The sequence below is a fragment of the Pleurodeles waltl genome, chromosome 1_2, assembly GCF_031143425.1.
Source record: "Pleurodeles waltl isolate 20211129_DDA chromosome 1_2, aPleWal1.hap1.20221129, whole genome shotgun sequence".
NCBI classification, from domain to species: Eukaryota; Metazoa; Chordata; class Amphibia; order Caudata; family Salamandridae; genus Pleurodeles; species Pleurodeles waltl.
The window spans coordinates 38565141-38585578 of NC_090437.1; the positions used below are offsets into that span (position 1 = coordinate 38565141).

The following is a 20438-nucleotide window of genomic DNA, read 5'->3' on the forward strand; positions in this document are numbered from 1 at the left end:
AGCCTTGAGAAAAGCACAGAGTGAAAGAAATATCTTGTTTAAGAAAGCAGTGCTGACCTAGGCAAAGAACAGCTAGACAGAGAGATATAAAACAAGACTGCAAATGTGGCTATTGTTAAAATAATAAACAAAGCTGAATAAAATATATCTAGGTTAAAGTGCACAGCGGCAGGCCTAGTTTGCTCAAATAACTTATATGGAACTAGAACTAAAATGGCTACACAACAACCCCTTCACAGAATTTAAGTGCAAGGCATTATTTTTGATGGGTTTGATCTCTATTTTTTGAATACATATACAAAAACTAATTTCCCAGAGCGTAGTTTCTTAACTGTCATCATTGTGGTCAATCTAAAAAGGAACTAGAGGAAGAATTACAATACCAGGACCACCCAGATTTTCATCCAGAGCTTGCTGAGCACTTTCACAAAACTCATGCGGCCAATCTATGATTACACCAAGGATTACTGTGCGCAACAATGAGGAGCCAAGCCAACAAATTAGAAGAGTACCCTCTGAATGTCTTCAAATATATAGCAAGGCTGTTAGGAAGAGATATTTAAGATCCGAAAGACTCAGCAAGTCAGCCAAAATGGAGTAAATGTAGAAGGGATTCTTATGGGTTGATACAGCGATAACAGTGTTCAAATGCTGGAAAACAAGCAGCACCAGGCCGAAAGCCAAACTGCTCCAATTTGACAAACACACTCCTTTTTTCGCCACTCACTCAATCGCCCTAAACATCCGCACTGCCTGGGCCACACACCACCACTCCCTCCCTCCACAACCTTGGACATATCAGCAGCCTCAGCAACTATAATACAGAGCTGCCCGATGCAAACAAACAGGGAGAGCAGGAAAGCAAGTCCTCCCTGGGTAAGAGAACTAATGGTACCTTCAAAAGTGTGGCAGGTGAAATTGCTATCCGGTCTGCAGCAAGTGCACCCTGGGCTGCTCCCATGGACACCAACAGAGCCTTGATGAAGAAGAGCTGTGAAATTGCTTACAGTTTTGGATACAACCTTGGGTGCAAGGGAGGTGGGCGGGAGTCAACATGCGGGGACCAAGGATAAAAAAGGCAGATGTAGTAAAGGCAGTGACTGCCTACGAACTAACTACAAGTTGTAGGAACGGAGGGAGCTGCAAGGCCTCCCCTTCTTTACCTGCTTTTTCCTTTAACCCATTGTCCTCGGCCATATCTCAGGAGGCTGGCAAGGCAACTGGCCAAAAGCACTCTCCACTCTCACTCTGTCCTCCTCTCATTGTCCTCCACTCTAGATCTTCTGCTGCCTCTCCTCTCCTCTCCATGTCCATGTCCATGTCCATGTCCACCTTGCCCTACACTGACTGATGCAAACTATTATCCCTTGCCTGGCACTGAGAAGTAGTCGATGGGGTGTCAATAAATCCATACTAGACTAGTTTGCTTGGCTCGGTGTCCTCCTTAATTTTGGCTGTTTCCCTGATTTATTCTTGAATGATTGTACCCTCCAAGGACGAAATGTTCCCTCTGTTCTTACAGGCATTTGAGATTGTACAAGCATGTTGTAATGAGGGCCAATGGGATCGCCTTCCTCTAGATTCCCAGCATATCCACTGCTTTTGTCATATTGAAGGGCTGTGTGCAGCGGCGACAGAAAAGAAACGACGATAAGTATGAAGTAGACCAATAACTTAGTTGGAAATAATCCTGGTTCTGCAGCATAAGTATTGTCACTTAAGTCATGAACTAGAATAGCACCCCTCCCATGATTAGGGACAACGGAACACTTCTCTATATGTATTTTTGGTGACACTGGAGGTAACCACCCCAACAATGAACAGAATGGTGACACTTCCATAGTATGTGACAGGCCAGCTTTAACTGCATTTGTAACTGCAGAAAACTAAAGGTACACAAACAACATAACAAAACACATTGCAGCATTTAATGTAGAAATGTGACTTATAATAAATAATTAGTTGAAAAACCCTTCTGTAACTGCAAAGATAAAGGGAGGGAAAGATGATGATCAGGTTAAAAGTGTACCCGCTGCACACAATGTACAGTGTAGCGTTCAGAGCTCTAGCATCTTTCACTACCACAGCTGCACTGTACTAACAGTTTGCCTCAGAGGCACTGTTCTTTGTGAGCTGGAGTTTAATATCCTATGAAGGAGTTGTATATTACTGTCACATGAACATCTGGGGGTGTGAGGGTTGTCCATGGCTTCGTTGAAAATATCTTTGATGGAGAACCAAGATTACGTACGAATAACATGGACTTTGGCATCATAGGATTCTCAATGACAGTCATGAACGTAGAATACAGCAGCAAGCAGATCCGACTTTGTGCCTGGAAACGTAAGAAGGAAGAATATATAAATAAAAGAATCTAGCTCTCATGAGGGAGTAAGCCTTCAGATTAAGGTTAGACCTTCTTAAGTCCCACCAGGTAGTCCTTGATGATGAATCTCGTAAAAGAAAGAATTCAGGTTAGGTTCTTTTCTGTATGCTGTTATAAGAGCCAGATGCACTTCTTTTATTGAGGAAAATTGCAGTTTTGCATTTTCCAAATCTAACAAGTTTGGAAGAATGACCATTTTTTGGCAAGATGAAGAGTCGTGTTTTTTTTTTCAAGATAACAGAATACAAATCTCTCATTTGGAGGCGTAAGATATTTTGGTAGATGGTCTTTTTGCTGATTTTAGGATCCTCATGCAGTCTAGAGGTACATTTAAATGTCCATATTATATGATCTCAGGAGCCGTGCTACCAAATTCAAGGACTGTACGTTGGGATGAAGAATTTTGCCTTCCACCCTGGAAAAAAGGCCTCAATTTGTACCTCTATCTGAGACCACCTCCTTAGGGAAACCAACCCTCATGAAGACTCCAAGGAGGGCTGAAGCCACTGCAGGGGCACTGACTTTCCTAAGAGAAACAGCTTCTGGGTGTTTGGTGGCATGGTCCTCTACCATCAAGATAAATCTATTTCCTCAGGTTCCCAGTAAGTCAAGGAGACCAACAATGTCAACCTCCTCTAAAAAATGGAGTTCCCACCACAGATACTGCTATCAGGGGAGCTTTTGGTTTCCACCCTGCCTTGCCACTGGCTTGACAGGTAAAGCAGGAGTGACAAAACTCCTTGACCTTCTCAGACATCTGGGGCTAATAGCAGCGAATGACCAGCCTCTTCCAGGCCTGGTCTGCCCCAGGAGTCCACCTAAAGAGATATCGTTGGTCAGGTTAAGGAGGAATGCTATGTCCTGCTGAGGGACCACTAGTCTCCTAGATGCCCCTGGTTTGTGCCAGTAGTTGGTAGAAATAGACTTTCACTTAAGGATCAGGTAGCAGAATACTACCCACACATGAATGCGGCACTTGTTGAGTTGTTTGGTCTAACTCCTGAAGAGCATAGACAGAAACTTAAGACAAGACAACAGGGGGCAACACAAACATGGTTTAATTCTGTTGACACTTCAGTAAATGCACTAGATGATTGGGCAACAAAGTAGACAGATTTGAAGAGTTCTAAAATGTAACTGTTAAGGAGCACAGTTTAACAAATTGTCACCAAGAGAAGTTGCGCCAGCGTCTGGTGGACTCTTAAGCTGTCTAGCCCCAGGAAACTGGACAAGGTAGCTATGAGTGGGTTCGTAACCCGGTCTTCTAAAAGTTCCTGGTATATGAGACGATGAAAGGTGGTCCGATCTCCTTCAGGGAAAAGAGGGCTTAAATATTTTTTTAAAAGATAGCCCGAAAGAGCCCCCAAAAGTTGTTAAAGGGGGGGCACCCGAGTCACTTCCCACTCAAAGGAGAGTGTGTGTCAGGGAAAGAAGTTTGACCCCTCGAAGGTTGGGGAGTGTTTTTACTGCAATTTGCCAGGACACACAGGGAATGACCTGGAAACCTCTGCGTTGGCAGAAGAAGAGAGGAGGATCCATGCAGCCTTGCTGGGTCTACCTGAATGTGTGTGTTTTACTAAAATAGTACAGAAGGCCCCAAAGGAGAGTCAATGGGTCCTGGAGCCAGAAACAATGGACTAGGGGCCAGATGTAGGAAAACCCGGCATTGCGACTCACAAATTGCGAGTCGCAATGCCGGATGGTGTCCCTGACACCATCTGCGAGTCGCAAGGGGGTCGCAAAGGCCCACTTCATTAATATTAATGAGGTGGGTCGCAATTTGCGACACCTTGCGAGTCGCAGCACTCACAGAGATGGTGGCCTGCTGGAGACAGCAGACCTCCATGTCTGTGACTGCTTTTAAATAATGCATTTTGAAAAATGTTTTCAAGGTCATTCACAAAGGGGAAGGGGTCCCATGGGGACCCCTTCCCTTTTGCGAATGGGTTACCACCAGTGTGACACTGGTGGTAACTGCGATTGCTTATAAGCAAATCTTACATCGCACTGCGACTCGCAAATAGGAAGGGGAACACCCCTACCTATTTGAGACTCGCAGTCCCATTTTGCGAGTTGGTAACCAGGTTACCGACTCGCAAAATGGGAATGGGCATCGTGATGTTGCTTTTGCCCCTCGCAAACAGCGATTTTCGCTGTTTGCGAGGCGTAAATACCTGGCTACATCTGGCCCTAGGTCCCTAGGGCCAAGAGGAGGAGCAGGAAGGCTGGCTGCCAAGCCTTCACAAGCCCAGAGGCCCAGAAAATGCCCAACCCTCAGGGGAAAGGCCTGGTGCCTGCAGAGGAACTGCTCTTTCAAACGTGCCAGGGCTGGCAGAACTCCATGGAGCGGGGAATCCCTCTAGAGAGGACCTAAGTAACGAACATAGGACCTGTCCTACTCTAGAAGACCAACAACAGTTAGCAGTCACAACAGTAAGAAGGAGATACCAGTAGTACCCATGAGGTATACTAAGGGGCGGGGCTCCTGTAGTGAGTATTCAAAGTCAATGGTCTCCTCAACAACAGCTCTATCACATCAACCTAAATGGGCTCCCCAGCCTAATGAAGACACATCTGTCTCAATGGTCTGTGATGGGTGATGCTGATAGAACAGTATTCCTTGAATCTTCTTAAATTTGTTAATCCACCAATGGAAAGATTGCTGAGCTTGTTGAGTTAAGACAACTCCGAATAGTTAGCTTTTTTGATCTTGTGTCCATTAACACTCCACACATAGTTGTAGCGGCCTCATGTACAGATAAGCATTGGGAACAAGAACGTACAATGCTATGGAACCTAGGAGTGAAGATGCTCTCTATACTATATATGCTCCTTAATAGGATAGTACTTGAACTGCTGTTGTGGTTGATTTATCCAGATTTACATAGGATTGTAAAGTAGTTTAACAATTTGACTGTGCCGTTTTGTTTTGTTTTTATTGTGAAATGTAGTCGCTGAAGGCGTTTTTGAAAAATGGAATATACTCTTTCCACCAAGGTATACCCTTCTCCTGGTATTGTATTTAGAGATGCTACTAAGCAAGATAGAACTTGAACTGGGCTTCTGATTGATTTCACCAGATTTACATGCAATGCCAAGTAGTTTAACAATTTGACAGTGCAGTTTTGTCTTTTTGTGCTAGGGTTCCTGACTGCTTTTATCACCCAAATAGGTAAGGGCAAGAATTCCTTTCTTGTGAAGAAATGCAGCAACTAAACTCTGCTACACTACTGGGATTCCCAGTCTTACCAAAAGTCTGCATTCCTTCTTGCTTACTCATAAAGATGTGAACCACTATACAGGCATATTCATTTGCTACTACGAAGGCCCATCTAGTAGAAGGAGAGGCAGGACCATGGATGCAATTACAAGCATCTCCATGCAATAAAACAGATTGGCCGTATTGGCTTGGTCATCTCTGCAGGGTCCCCCCTAACCTTTTTGCCTTCACTCCTGTTTGCTGAAGCCTCTCATGTTGGTTTTTAGGACCGTGCACTTTACCACTGAAGTGTTTATGCTCTCTCCTTTAAACATTGTTAAATAGGCTTACAACCAATTGCCACATTAATTTAATTTATTTGTAAGTATCTAGTAGAGTGTTACTACAAGTATTCAGGGCATGTAAATTAAATGTTACTAGTGGGCCTCCAGCACTGACAGTGCCACACACCTTACTAGCCTTTTAAAACATATCCCGGGCATGGCAGCGAGTCTGTGCTGTTTTAAACTGCCATTTCGATCTGGCAAAATAAACCTTTTGCCAGCAAAAACAACAAGTGATGGACGGAATGCTGAACACTGTCAAACATTCATCCCTAGTACAGTGATCTGGGCCTAAATCCATCGTTTTTTTGCTGCCCATGCCATTCCAGTTTGGACCCAGCCATATGCAAATCAGTCTTGACCCTGTTCCCCATGGGAACAGTCCAGCCCGAACTGCTAGGCCAGGTCTTCCCTGGACTGGAAACAAGCATCCTGGGACCGGTTTCGGAGTTTCACCCCTCATCAGCCAGACTAGCTTGAATCCAGTGGCATGGGAAGCACGGGACCCACGTCTGGGCATACCCTTCCCACTTAGGGCGACAAAGCAAAAACAACAAGTGATGGACAGAATGCTGAACATTGTCAAACATTCACCCCCAGTACAGTAATCTGGGTCTAAATCCATCATTTTTTTGCTGCCCATGCCATTCCAGTTTGGACCCAGCCATATGCAAATCAGTCTTGACCCTGTTCCCCATGGGAACAGTCCAGCCCGAACTGCTAGGCCAGGTCTTCCCTGGACTGGAAACAAGCATCCTGGGGCCGGTTTCGGTGTTTCACCCCTCATCAGCCAGGCTAGCTTGAATCCAGTGGCATGGGAAGCACTAACCCTTGCTTTTTAATATATACAAGTCAACGCTAGGATAGGCACTAACCTGCCCAAGCAGGGTGCATTGTAATTAAAAAGCTGGGCATGTATTTTTGAGTTTTACATGCCCTGGTAGTGAACAACTGTCAAATTTGCTTTTCACTATTCCAATGCCACCCTCTCCCATAAGATAACACTGAAACACCCTATTACACACTAAAACACCTTATTACATGTAATAATTGTTAACTTTTACTTGGGAACAATACTGAGAAATCATAATTTAAAACCTCTTTAGAGGAAAAGTCAGAATTTACGTCACAATCCTGAAAATGCCACTTTTAGAAAGTTGGCATTTTCTTGTACTAATCATTTGGTCCCTGCAGCATGTTCCTGGGTCATATGACTAGGTGCAGTTGGCCTCTGTGTATTCCTCCCAGACAATGTCACCATAGAGGGTCCAGGTGTAGACAGGACTTGGTTTGGGGGCGGAGTTGTCACCTACCACATTTGTAATTAAAAGGCACTGGCTCAGCTCACACACAAAGGACTTTATACTAGCCTATTGTGCCCCCAATTGGAGTGGGACATGGGCAGGGAGGCACGGGATACCAGACACCTCTGTAAGGGGAAAACTCCAGAAGTTTCTGCTACTTCAAAGGGGGCACCTGGTATAAAAATAAGACCTTCAGTCCCACTCTTCAGTACACTCCTGAATCTGTGGATACTACAGAAGAACTCGCCTGATGCTACACTGCTGCTTGAGGCCTGCCCTGCTGTCAGAGAATGAAGACTGGCATGCACTCTTCATCCAAGGCTTAAGCTATTCTAAGGGTCATCTTACTGACCTACACAGTCATATGTTCCAGAGGCCTCTCTGCAACAGTCCAGCTGACCTGCTGTACTGGACCTGCATGTGGACCTACCCAAGCCCTACTGGCCACTGCTGTAGTGAGCTCCTGATCCCCAATAGTACCTCCTAGGTTCGGGATCTTTGAGCATCAGCTGAGCTCCTGCTGAAAGATAAGGAGAAGTCCTGAAGGTTTGGGCACTTGGCGACCGCAAATATCTTCCCATCGGTGATGACTGCCAATGAGAAGCCCTGGTGAACCAGACGCCACAGCAACCGCCAGCGACAACCAGCAATGTGATATCTGCACTTCACGCTTCGGCAGCCAGTGGCCGCTGCTAACCCAAATCTACAGCAACTTCCATCCACGGTGCCAACAGGATCTTTGCGCTACAGAGGCGACCATTCGCTACACCTGGCCTGCTCTTCGCACTACAGCTACTACTATTCACAAAGCTTGCCCTGCTCCACCTGGCTTCGTCCATGGTTAATAGAACTCTTTGTGCTGGATTTTAGAAGGTAACAGTTTTCAGTAACACCAACCTGCTCCCTATGTCCAGCCTGGACTCCATCGCAGTTGGCCTGAACTTGTGACTTTAGCCTGGTCTCTCCCAACCAGAAAACTGCAAGTGGCGCTTTGTGCTTTTGTGCCCAACTTACCTTAACTCTCTGATATGTACTCAATTTTCCTATATTGGTGAGAGACTGTTTTTGTGTTGTTTTCACTTTATTACTGTTTAAGTGCTGCATAAATACTTTACAATAGCCTCTAAGATAAACCTCACTGCTTTAGTGCTTAGCGACCAGAGGGTTAAGCACAGGTTAAGTTAGTGACTTTTGTGGTTCGCCCTGACAATGTTTGTGACTGTTGATTGAGAACGACTCACTTCCCCCCACACCCCAACCCCCACCCCCCCCCCACCCCCAACATCCAACCATCCAATTTCTCACAGGTAGGCTTTATAGGAAATGGAGATCTTCCTACATATTTGCCTGACCGATCCTCTGTGGTGTTACCTACACACTGTTACTCTAAATTGTTTTCTTTTTTTCAAATTACAAAATGTTTCACCTACTAACTTTTCTTATTTCTTAAAGTTTTTGCAGTGCCTCTTGAACAATGTACCAAACAATAACAGTTTAAAGGTTTTGTAGTTTTACGCATTAATCAAATTAGCAAAACTCAGAAAAAAAGTCAGAAAAAAGTAACTTTGGCCTCTATTGTATTCCTTTAAAAGCTTTCACCACAGAATTAAGGTACCAAGAGTAAAAGTGTTTATAGCTTTTAAAAATCCCATGGTTCATTTACCTGTTTATTCTGATTAAGTGCAGCAGTTCTGGAATTTACGCTGATAGGAGTGGAGCAAATCAGAGGCTGCCGATCAACTGTACTAATTTCAGCTTCAACTAAAGATACAGAAACAAAATGATAATAGTAAGGAATAATTGTCTTTAAGATGACAGCAATATTCTGAATTCTTGTACCATCTCCTTTACAGTTGAATGGGAACTGACGTAATTACAAACAAGACTAAGAGAGTCTTTTTTTTTTAAATATTGCCCTTCGAGAAAAGGCCTTTCATGAGCATTCTCCTTTAAGTGCCAAGCCGTGCATTCAACCTAGGTGTTTCAAACTGATCAATCAGAGTTCCAGTCACATTTTCGTCAAGACAATCAGTGATGGCTAAATGAGTGTTGCAGAAGAGGAAGACTGAGTATTTAGGGTTCGGGAATCACCATGAAGGCAGTTTTCCCTAGTTTATCATAATGGCTGTTTTCTCCTCCACCACTGGTTAAGGATCTGATTTCATTCAATTAAATGGTGGGAGGAAGAGATGGCGGACGCTGGACCAGGCATCAAGCAAGACTGTTATGGACAGCTTCATGATCAAAGTCTGCATCTTTACCAAAGGACCCATCAAGTGCTTACACTGGTCATGGAGAGGGGCTTTAGTAGCTGTCATACATTTCTGAAATAGGTACATACCTTTGGAAAAATATCAATTGAGCTTTTTTTCTGTCGTCACGAGCAGAATAGCTAAACCCCTCTAATGTTAGAGGAATAGACAACCTGTCTGGCAATCTTAAATCTCACAATCTTTTTGGTGAAAAGAGTAGTGCAGAATTCTGAAGGAACAAACTCTAGCAGTGAAAAATATTTCATAGAGCTGGAAGGGGTAGGTTGGGCACATGATGAATCATCACAGCAAAGTAGGCTTGGGGTCTGGGTTGGAAAACAAGTGCAACTATTGTCTGGTTAAACAGAATTCAGATAAAACTTTCAGTATACAATAAGGAACTCTTTTATGGGAATATTTTTTCAATTTTAAGACGACGAGAATTGGGTCTTTACCACTATATGTACAATATGTAACAACAACTGCAACTAGCTTTTTCTCCAACATCCCAGGCTTTGTAAAAGTGTATTATATAACATATCTGTACAACTTAAACCATTATGCATACTCGTAGTCTTATGCTCTTCCTATTACCAAGCAAGGATATTAGTGGAACCAAAAACTCATCCAACAGCTGATTAATTACAGCTCTACTTGTCAGGGAACATGCATACAACTGTACTATGTACACGGGAATGCCTTTTAAAAGGTGATCAATCACACCAGGTCGCCTGGGAAAAGAACTTTTTGGCTGAATCAATAGTTTGCGCCATTTAAAAAACAGTTTATTGACACAGGCATGCAAAAGCAGGCGTAAATATACATGCACACGCATGGTTGGCAATCATGGAACAAGGGAGAGCGGGAAAGAAAGCACATGAACTGCCATGAAGTCCTCAATAACAAACATTCCTTCCAAGTATGCCATGGAATGATACAACTCATCCATTCAAAACACTGACAGACCTATTTTGTGCTTACCCCACCCAGGAGCATTTCAGTCAGAATAAAAAGACTGATGGGATATGCAGCGTCGTACAGTTCAAACAAAACAATTTCTCAGAAGCTCCTGATTCAATTAAGCATCCATTTGGAAAGAAAGCCTCAACAGCTGGATGCATATCAAGTTGTCAATACAACTGCCCTCTCCATCTCCAATAGGTAGATGGAGAATGTTTCAAAACCTACTGTGCTTGGTGTGTGTGCCCCATCAACAGATGCATGGTCTGTCCTATGCAAGCTATATTTGTGCAAGATAATGGATGTAATCCATCTTGGAATGATGCCATCAATAGCTGCTCATTCACTATTGTTGTCTCTGAAAGTCACAAATAGTTGGTCTGTGTAGGAGGCAGGCCCTCTATGTAGTGTGCAATGCAATTCTATGTAGTGCGCAGGGGGTCCAGGCAACCACATGTTAGTTTCCAGAGGCAAAAACTAGTTCACCTAATGCTCGAATTTTTGAGGTAGCTTGGTCGACCACAGGTGAGAAACAGGAGACAGAGGCTTGCAGGTCTCATAAAACTAGTATTGCAACGAACGGCACCCATAAGAGGAGCCAGCCCAATCCCCTCCTCCCCTGTGCCGATGTGCACAGTGTATGCTCCTACAGATGGTGCAATGGTGAGGTCCGGGAGGTCATGGGGACAGCATAATTCCTTACAAACTGAGACGCAGGCTGGTATGGTTCAGTTACGGCTATTTGCTATGTCAGCCAGAAGGTCTTCCACAGCTACAAACTTCAAGCACCATGAATGGGAGGGATAGGAGCTTTAAGGAAGTGTGGGTTCCACGCCAGAATCAGGCTCTGAAATAAATAGTGGGCCAACCAGGACACTTTACACTTCATTTGAAAGGGAAGGATGGAGTCCTTTACCTTCAGAGCGTACTGAAGCATGCCAGAGAGGATCAGAAGGCGGAAAACAGAGAAAGATTGGGTAGCTCTTTCCTCAAACCACTTCCTTCTTTTCAGGTACGTGAACATACTGAAACTTCAATGTATAGAGGGGAGGGATAACTAAGCTTAGAGAGTATTAAGGATGAAAGAGACATGGCGGGTCGGTCTTTTCTAAACACTGTTCAGGAAACTAAACCATGTCTCCAGGAAATGTAATAAATTCCACGGATTAGAAGTTTAAAAACAGAAGACATGTTACTAATTAACTCCAATGAGAGAGAGAATACTGGATACATTGCTAACCCCTCCTGGGTCTGATGAAATATATATTCAAGAAACAAGATTGTGAGCCTTCAGGTTGGGGATGAGGTAATGCCCAGGTGAAATGATCAAGACCTGAAGAAGATTAGTTACAGGTTCTTAAATATACAAGAAGAAACATTTTCCTATTTCTTGATTGGTTGTGTCTGTGGATTACTGTGAAAAGTGAAATGTTTACAATTCCATAGTCCAACAGAAATTTGAGACTTCTGCACCCAGGTGTGAAGAAGTGGACTGGAGTTTCTAGAGCAGACAAGAATTCTGAAGGGCATTCAGTACCCAGCTGCTTGGTTCCCCAGGCCTAGACCATGATCATGAGGTCAGGCTTAAACATACATTACAGTACTTTGACGTGCACTGAGTACATGTACTACTTGTATAGCCAGTTAAGATGAGGATGTCGCATCATGTTTCTAGGCCAACTCCCACAATGGCACTATCTGCATACCCTGTTACGTTAACTAGGGACCATGACAGCAAGGGTGTATTTTGTTGCATCCAGTTTCTAGACCAACTCTCACCTCTGGACTCCATCATCCTAAAGAAATTGGTTGTGCGATAGAGTTAGTTCTTCATGCATGTCAGATGATTTTAGAGGGGCACCATATGCATTTTAGCTCAGGTGTGCAACAGATGCACTTCCCAAGATCAATGTCAGAATAGTATTGACCCTAAAGCAGGGAATCCTTGGGGCACCAAGAGTCTTCCCTGCTTCTGCCTTCACATGACTACCAGTAAAGGCATGGTTCTGGCCATCCGTGGCAGTAACAATGTAGCCACCATTAGTGACTAATGTTATATGACCTAGTCTGTCATTTTGTGACTTTCCTTTGTTTCCGTGCATAAGTGAGGCCAGCTGGAGGGTCAAATTGCCGCTTTAAGGCAATTGGAAGCTGCGATCTTGGATTGGATAACCAAGCCATCGGCTTGTCATCAGAAGAAATCTGACACTGCTATACAATTTTTTACACTCCTGCTGCTGATCAGGATCTGTACTACTCACCAGCAGCTGCATCTTGCAGAAACGTACGACTCAGTGATACAGGTAAGAGTGCTGGAATGTTAACCAGCTACGCTGTGACAGCATATTTCTATAAAAGACTCTGCTAAGTCTCTCGTTTATTGAGAAGGCAAAACTTCAATGTGACTCAAATAACACAGGTATGGACAACAAAACATGTAGGAAGAATTGAGCAATGTGAGCAAAGAATATTACTAGGCTATATAACAACATCAAGGGCACTCTATCCAAATGTTGTTTGTCAATGCTTATTCTGTGCCTGATCATTAGGATGTTCCACTCCTGTACACGTTTTTGCTATTTAAAAATATTCCATGTAAATATGAATATGGGATACTCAGTCAACACGAAAGATGCATGTGATGTGCATGCCAGTGCTACCGCTGGTGGTGAAGGGTTTAGGAGGAGGATGGGACCTGGGATGGGTATGAAGAGGACAGAGTTGATTCTTGCTAGTCATTATGTAAGTTAATGTGGCTCTCTATTTTGCTTCCGCTAGTCTACAGGTTCTATTCCTTCCTGTCCATTCTCCGACCCCTGGTTTGTCCCCATTACTAGTAGTTGGCCTCGCTGCTTGTCAAGGCTTGAAACAGGAGCAATACACAGAGGTATCCATACTGCTTCTTCATCTGAAGTGTGGCTCTAAGCCTTTCACCACTCATGTTAGTTTTAATAATGAGGATGTTCAATCAGCAAAAAGTAAATGCTGAGATGCGGTCAAGTCCAGTCTCAAGCAAGTCCACTTGAAGAAATTGTATCTTATGCAAAGGTATTAGTTCCCATTCATGGCTAGCATATACCAATATGCTATGATACTCCTTCACACAAGTTGTGCAACCAGGATTCCCTCAGATGCCATTGCCTCAACACAAAGTCCACACTGCTCTTCTTGTTAACAGGTTACAAGACTATAGTCATGTTTACTTCTTCAATCACAGTGATTGCTGGAAAGGCAACATGCTACTTCAATCACTCTGATCTTCCCTAATGCCAAGACCTGCTGATGGAGCATCTGGGAAGACGCAGGAGTCAACCAGTGATGCCTATGGGGGTCATTATGACAGGGTTGCGGTCAGACAGCCACCAAAGTGGTGGTCCGACTGCGAAATTATGACTGAGCCGCCACGGTCAAACCACTGACATGCCTGGCTGCAGCATGGCTGTCACGGCGGTTGTAATCCGTCAGGGCAGCCATTAGGAGCCGGCTGCAATGTTAAGGCCTTGTTCCCCACTGGGCCAGCAGGTGGAAACTCTGTTTCTGTCCGCCTGCCCGGCGGGGAAGCCATAATAGGGCCGGCGAGGTTCAGGCCGCACAGGCGCCCCTATGGCGGGAAGGAATTGTCAGGAGGCATTCGCCGCCCGCCAACGTTTTAATGAGGGCCTAAGTCAATTAAACCTTTCTAACAGCTCTCCCATGCAACAAATCCTTCCCACATCCATCATTCAAGGTCTGAGCAGCGAGGCTGTGACACCTAGATTAATTCCAACACATCCCTCCTAACTAATTTCTCGGTTACTGCTGCTCTAACTGCATTGTTTGCATCTGCAGACTGGCCTGTATGAGGAGCAAAATGGGTAGACTAGCAACCTTGCCAGTGTAATGGTACCCTTACTTCTTTTAACAAGATTTACAAGAGCTGGAACAAAGAATGTGGATGTCCGAAATCAGTGTCTTCAAGACATGTATTATGTACTCCAATCTAATAGATTGAAGGGTTAAATGGTGCAAGGTAATCTCTTCTCACTTCTACAGGAAGTGAAGACATGCCACCAGAGACAAACTAGTGGGAGGTGAAAAAAGGATTAGTGGTTTAAAGCTACTGGAGTGGAGTCTCAGGGGAGGAAGTAGTGGAATGCAAGGGCTAGCTTTTGCCTCCATTTGTGGGAGTCTACAATTCTGCAACCTGGAACTAATCTTCTGATGGTGGAAAAACAGGGAAATCGGATTTTAAATAATGATATTGGTCCTTATTAATTTTCATAAGCAAATTCAAATTGACAGCAAAGTGCCCAAGTAAATTCCATCTCTGCCTTTGAAGGAGCATTTTGATAGTGACCAAAGTAAAAACGAAAAGGATGTGGCTTACTTCTGTCCACAAACAAATTCTTAAACATGTCCCTTGAACTGCCATCAGCCCCACGAGCAGGTAGGTTTTGTCGTGCACTGCAAGGGAAAAAAAACACTGTATAGAAATTTAAATAAAGAAATTTAAAACAATTCTATTAACATTTCAAATATTTGCAATTCAAATCAAACATTACATTTATTTTTGACTGCAGTGGTACAGCACAGATTTTCTTGATGCAGAAACACACAATTCATTAATAACAATGAGGCAGAGTCTGGAAGGTTATTCCGTAAAGACATGTTATAAGTCATGGAGTTACCAGGGAGGTGTGACCCATAACCGTTTAAGGTAACATTACCTAATTGAACCAAGCCAAATCTAGGGAATAGAGTTCAATGAAATAGGCTGGAAATAGGAAGGATAGAGGGTAGGGTCAATATGAAAATGTTCCTGTGGGCTGACAATTTGATAAACAATTCATTCTCTTCTTGCCAAAAATAAGTAGGGTGGCTTGGTAAGAAACCTTGTATATAGGAAAGATCCTATCCTCAAAGATGCCGTTGTTTCAGTGCTTCACTTGAATTCAATTAAGATCCAGACAGTGATGGCATAAAATTAAGCTCATCTAACAAAGTGCTGGATGCACTCCTTGGCATTTCATTCAGCGAGAAATTCCTTACACACTTTGGATTTGGAAGGGTGCCTGCTCAATGCATGCCTCTAGCATCTGAATCAACAATTCTTTCTGGATTATAAGTGAAATTGACTCTTCAGTCACAGGTGAGTCTAAGCATTCATTACCTCATCACACATGCACTGTTTCACTCACCCTTGCAACCATGTTTAACGTCTTCCACCACTGTCTCATTCTTGCAATCAACCCAGGTACCAAGCCACAATAAAACAGAACCTAAAAATATGCAGGATAGATTAAAAGAATAAGAGTACAAAGGAAAAAATGCTGCATACTAAGTATAGCAGGCACATGCCTGCAACAAAAATAAGTGAAAGATTTAAACACAGCATTGCAGTACATCATGAAATGGTATTCTGCGTGGTGAACCATTGTTTAATTATGCAATGTAGTAGCCACATTTAAAAACAATATTATAGCCATAACATCCTGGAAAGGTACAGCAATAGCATATGCTCAATACCATTCCAAGATGGCTGCCACGTAAAACTGCTGTATGTGGCCATCTTGGAATGATATTGCTCTACAAATCCAAGATGGCAATCACGTTGATTTTAAATGTAGTGGCCATCATGGAACATTAAAAAGCAGGCACATTTGGGTGTATATATACTGGTTCTCTGACTCCATTAAATCAGACACCTCTGGATCTATACCTAGACTCTGTCAGAGGGACTGCCTGGCTGCCCAAAGGACTCATCTAGACTTCTTTGCTAAGGACTGCTGCTCTGCTGGCCTCTAACTCTGCAGGAGGGACTCCGCCTTTCCCACAAGTGCTCTCCAAGGGTTTGGATTGAGCTTGTCTCCTGTTCTGAAGTCTCAGGGCAACAAAGGCTTCACCCAAGAGAAGAAAATCCCTGTGCGTCGGAAAATCAACACAACGCCTGCAGAAATCGACACAGCATCTGCCTCATGGTGGAAACATGGCCACATGCCTACCAGATCGACGCAGCACCTGCTCCTTCTACCAGCACGACAAGGATTTTCAACGCACTGTCCCTGGGCATCAAAATATCCCCCCCATCTCAGTGAGGAACCAAGACTGCCCTCCTGGAAATCAACGCATCACCTTGCACCCGTGGAAAGAAACAGTGCGTTGACTGTGCCCCGCTTCAAAATCTTACTCAGTGCCTTATTTTGCTTTCATTGCATCGCCTCCTCTGCAGCCCCCGTGCATTGTTATGTTTGCTGTTTCCCAGGTACTGTGTGTTACAAAGATACAATCACTTATTCCTAAGGACTGAGACTCTTAAACCTTTAAAAAGTGATCTCAGCTTGTGCATATTGGATTTTGTTTAATTTTTATCTTATTTTATTCGGATAAATATTATCTATTTTTTAAACTTGTGTGGTGTATTTTTGTGATGTTTTCACTGTTACTATATGTCTTATTGCACAAATACTTTACACATTGCTTTCTAAGTTAAGCCTGCCTACTCTGTGACAAGCTACCAGAGGGTGAGCATAGGATCATTTGGATTGTGTTGTGACTTACCCTGTCTAGGATCGTGGTCCCTACTTGGACAGGATACATACCTCTGCCAACTAGAGACACAATTTCTAATAGGCGGCAAGACAGGCAACCGCAAACAGGCAAGGACAGCAGAGAGATAGCCTTTAAAGGTCCCATAGGCAGAGTCCTTCTGGGCAAGAGAGAGAACGAAAAGCAGAACTTAAGAAAGAGGGACAGAAAGGTGATCAATGTTTTTTCTGCACACCATGCCACAATTTTTTTCCAACAGCAGGCTTATACCAACTTAGTGGAGGGATGTGTGGCTGCCAAGATGACATCACAGACGTCTGGAGAAAGGTCAAAACCTGTCAACTACCGCCGCTCAATCTCCATGCAAGAAGGCATAGAGTGAACAGGTTCAGGTGGAGGACTTTCCACTGAGGAGGTGACAAAAGATCCTTCCAAATGAGCAGACTGATCGGAGGATTGATGGCCTTGTTCAGTAACTCTAGATACCAGATGCTCTGTGCCAAGTCAAGTCCAGGTTTCTGGGGCCCAGTCATTTTTGATCCTCTTGAGAACTCTGGGCAGAAGTGGTATGGTGGAAAAGCATACAGGAGGTCTGCACTCCACTTGAGAAGAAAAGCATCTCTAAGCAAGAGCCACTTTTGAAACTCCAGCACACAAAACTGCTGAAATTGCACATGCCAGTGGAGGCAAACGGATCTAACTAAGGCTCACTCCACTGCTAAAAGAGACCTTGTGCCACCTATGGGTGGAGACGTAATTCTTGATCCACTAGACATCTTTGACTGAGATTGACTGCCCTGTCATTCAGAAAACCTGTCCTGTGTTCAACCACCAGCGATATGCCCTGATGTTCCAGCTATGTCCAGAGATGTAGGGCCTCTTGACAAAGGGTCAACTACCCCACCCCGGCCTAATGCAGCATCACATGGTGATGGTGTTGTACGTTAACACATGCACTAGTCTTCCCTTGATTTAGGGCAAAAAAGCTTTCACTGACAAATAGATTTCATGGAGCTCCAACAGAATGATGTGGAGTTCAGCATCTGTCGCTTCTGTTAAATTTGGTTGGGTAAAGGAGAGGGGTCTGCTGTTGACCCAACTGCGGTTCATTAACCACCACTGTTGATGTTTTGCAATTCCCTCAAAGATCTGGAACTTGTGGGAGAGATTCTCCTGATGCTGTACCCATTTAATGTCAGGTCCCACTGCATAGCCCGCTTATGTCAACGTGCACGTCTTACCTGCAGGAGGCCATCCATGAGTCTCAAGGTCTGTCTCACAGCAAGCCAGGGGAGAGGCAGAAACATCGGTATCACAGCCTGAATATACTGGACTCACCGCTCTGGAAGATAGGTCCAAAACTGCAACGTGTCCAGGAAAGCTCACATGAAAGGTAGTGTCTGAGAGGGAGTCAGGTGTGACAACGTCATGTTGATAGCTACCCCAGGGAATACTGGAGGTTCACTGTAGCCTGTATGTAGGAGACAGCATCTTGGCGCAAACCTGATTTCTGCAGATGAGCTGCAACCACTACCATCACTTTGGTGAACACGCAAGGGGTGCCAGAAAGGCCAAAAGGGAGCAGGGTGAACTGAAAATGTTCTTGGTCGACCATGAACAGCAGATAACGCCTTAGGGCAGGCAGGAGGATAATGTGGAAATGTGTGTACTGCAAGTTTAACACTACCATTAAGTCTCCTGGGTCCAGGGCAGACAGAACCTGAGCTAACATGATCCTTTTGAACTTCTCCTCCTTAAGGAAGTAGTTGAGGGGCCTTAGATCTAAGATAGGATGAAGGCCTCTGTCCTTTTTCGCACCAGAAAGTAGCAGGAATAGCAACCACGTCCCACTTCTGGTGTCGGCAACCTCTCTAAGGCTTCCTTGAGCTATGACTTCCTTACATAGAAAGGAATTGATGATCCTCCATCAGCCTATCGTAAGATGGTGGCATGGGAGTGGGATAGTCACGAAGGGGAGGGAATAATGTTGGACCTGATATAATAGACAGTAGACAAAAGTACACAGATTTAAAACAAAAAGAAAAAGCACACCACAGCTCATTGCTGGCTGTTTTCACTGAATATAACAAATGTACATGTAGTATCTTGCAACTTATCGTCGATGCATAAATGAATTCAAACCTTCAGACTGTGGAGAAACACTGCTAATGGCAACTCTCCACCGATATCTTTGAGAACACTGTAGGTGCTTAGTTTAGACTGAAGCGCATACGCTGCAGTTACCACATAGCCGTTTTTAGGTTCAGCATAGCAGCACACAAGTGCTGTTTTTCAACATGTTGTAATCTATTCTGTGGGCTTTAACCACACCCATCTTACGCTCATCACTTTCATACGTTACTGGGCTTGCCTTACAAAAATCCCTTGATGTCATTGGTAGGGCAAAACTCTCTGCAGTAAATGGAAGTGCTTTAGTTATATGCAGGGCTATTTAAATTATGTGGCAGAGAGCACGAAATTATGAAGCAGGTTTGACCAATTTATGTAGCAAGAAAAGTTATGCATTTACCAACGTCTACAGCTCTAACTCAAGCAAATGCGAGACCTATTGCATTGCAAATGCTTGTTATTACATGTACGTTACCCCTAAAGTGGGCCTTAGTTGATCCCAAGGGGATAGTGCAATGTATTTAAAGAGTTGGACATGTACTTTTAAGTTTAACATTTCTCAGTAGCGAAAAAACTATCAAATTTGTTTTTCACTACTGCAAGTCCTACCTCTCATATAGGTTAACATTGGGATTGCCTTAAAACATCTTTTAAGTGTAATTTCTAATTAGGACAAGATAGAAATGTGGAGTTTGGTGTCTCTGGGCCCACAAATTAAAATAACAACTTATTGCAAACTCAGATTTTAAATTGTGAGTCTGAAAGCGCCACTTTTAGAAACTTGACATGTTCTTTCTTTAACCATTATGTCTCTCTGTTGGTCTCTGAATACATGTCTGAGGTAGATGACAGCTGGGCTTTGTGCATTCCCTCTTGACAGTCCCACACAAAGGGAGCTGGGGTGTGACATTTGCATCCTGATGACCCATCACCAGGCTGATGGGCCTTCCTGGGCATGATGGGAGAACGGGATAAAACTTACACCTAAATAAGCAGGTGTGCGGAATTCCTATAGCCTGACGCCCTGGACATATTGTTTAGGGTCAAAATAAAATGTTCAGAAAAAAAATGCAAGGGGGGGGGCGTTTTGCTAAAGTACTGTGAAATTGTAGGTACTATTTCTTTGAAGCAGCATTTAGAAAAATGTGCATTTTCAAAAAATATTCAGAACCGAAAATCAGTGTAACCATTTTTAACAAGATTGTGGGAAACATGAAAATAAACATGCACTGGCAAAACCAACATATCCGACACTGGGGGTCAGTCTTTTGGCGTTGTCAATGTGCGTCTTGTTTTGATATAGCTTATGCAACACTTTATTCTTGTAAGTGTTGCCAG

General features: G+C 43.8%; 1 protein-coding gene across 3 annotated transcripts in view; it reads right to left on the reverse strand.

Annotated features, from left to right (window-relative positions):
- The window catches only part of CENPC (centromere protein C), a 904489-nt gene that overhangs the window by 803155 nt on the left and 80896 nt on the right, over window positions 1–20438 (reverse strand). For all 3 annotated transcript variants that reach the window (XM_069235766.1, XM_069235758.1, XM_069235777.1), the window contains exons 3-4: window positions 14812–14888; window positions 8897–8994 (exon numbers count right to left, since the gene is read on the reverse strand). In XM_069235766.1, the coding sequence (XP_069091867.1) occupies window positions 8897–8994; window positions 14812–14888 (175 nt within the window). The remainder of the gene's footprint in view (window positions 1–8896; window positions 8995–14811; window positions 14889–20438) is intronic.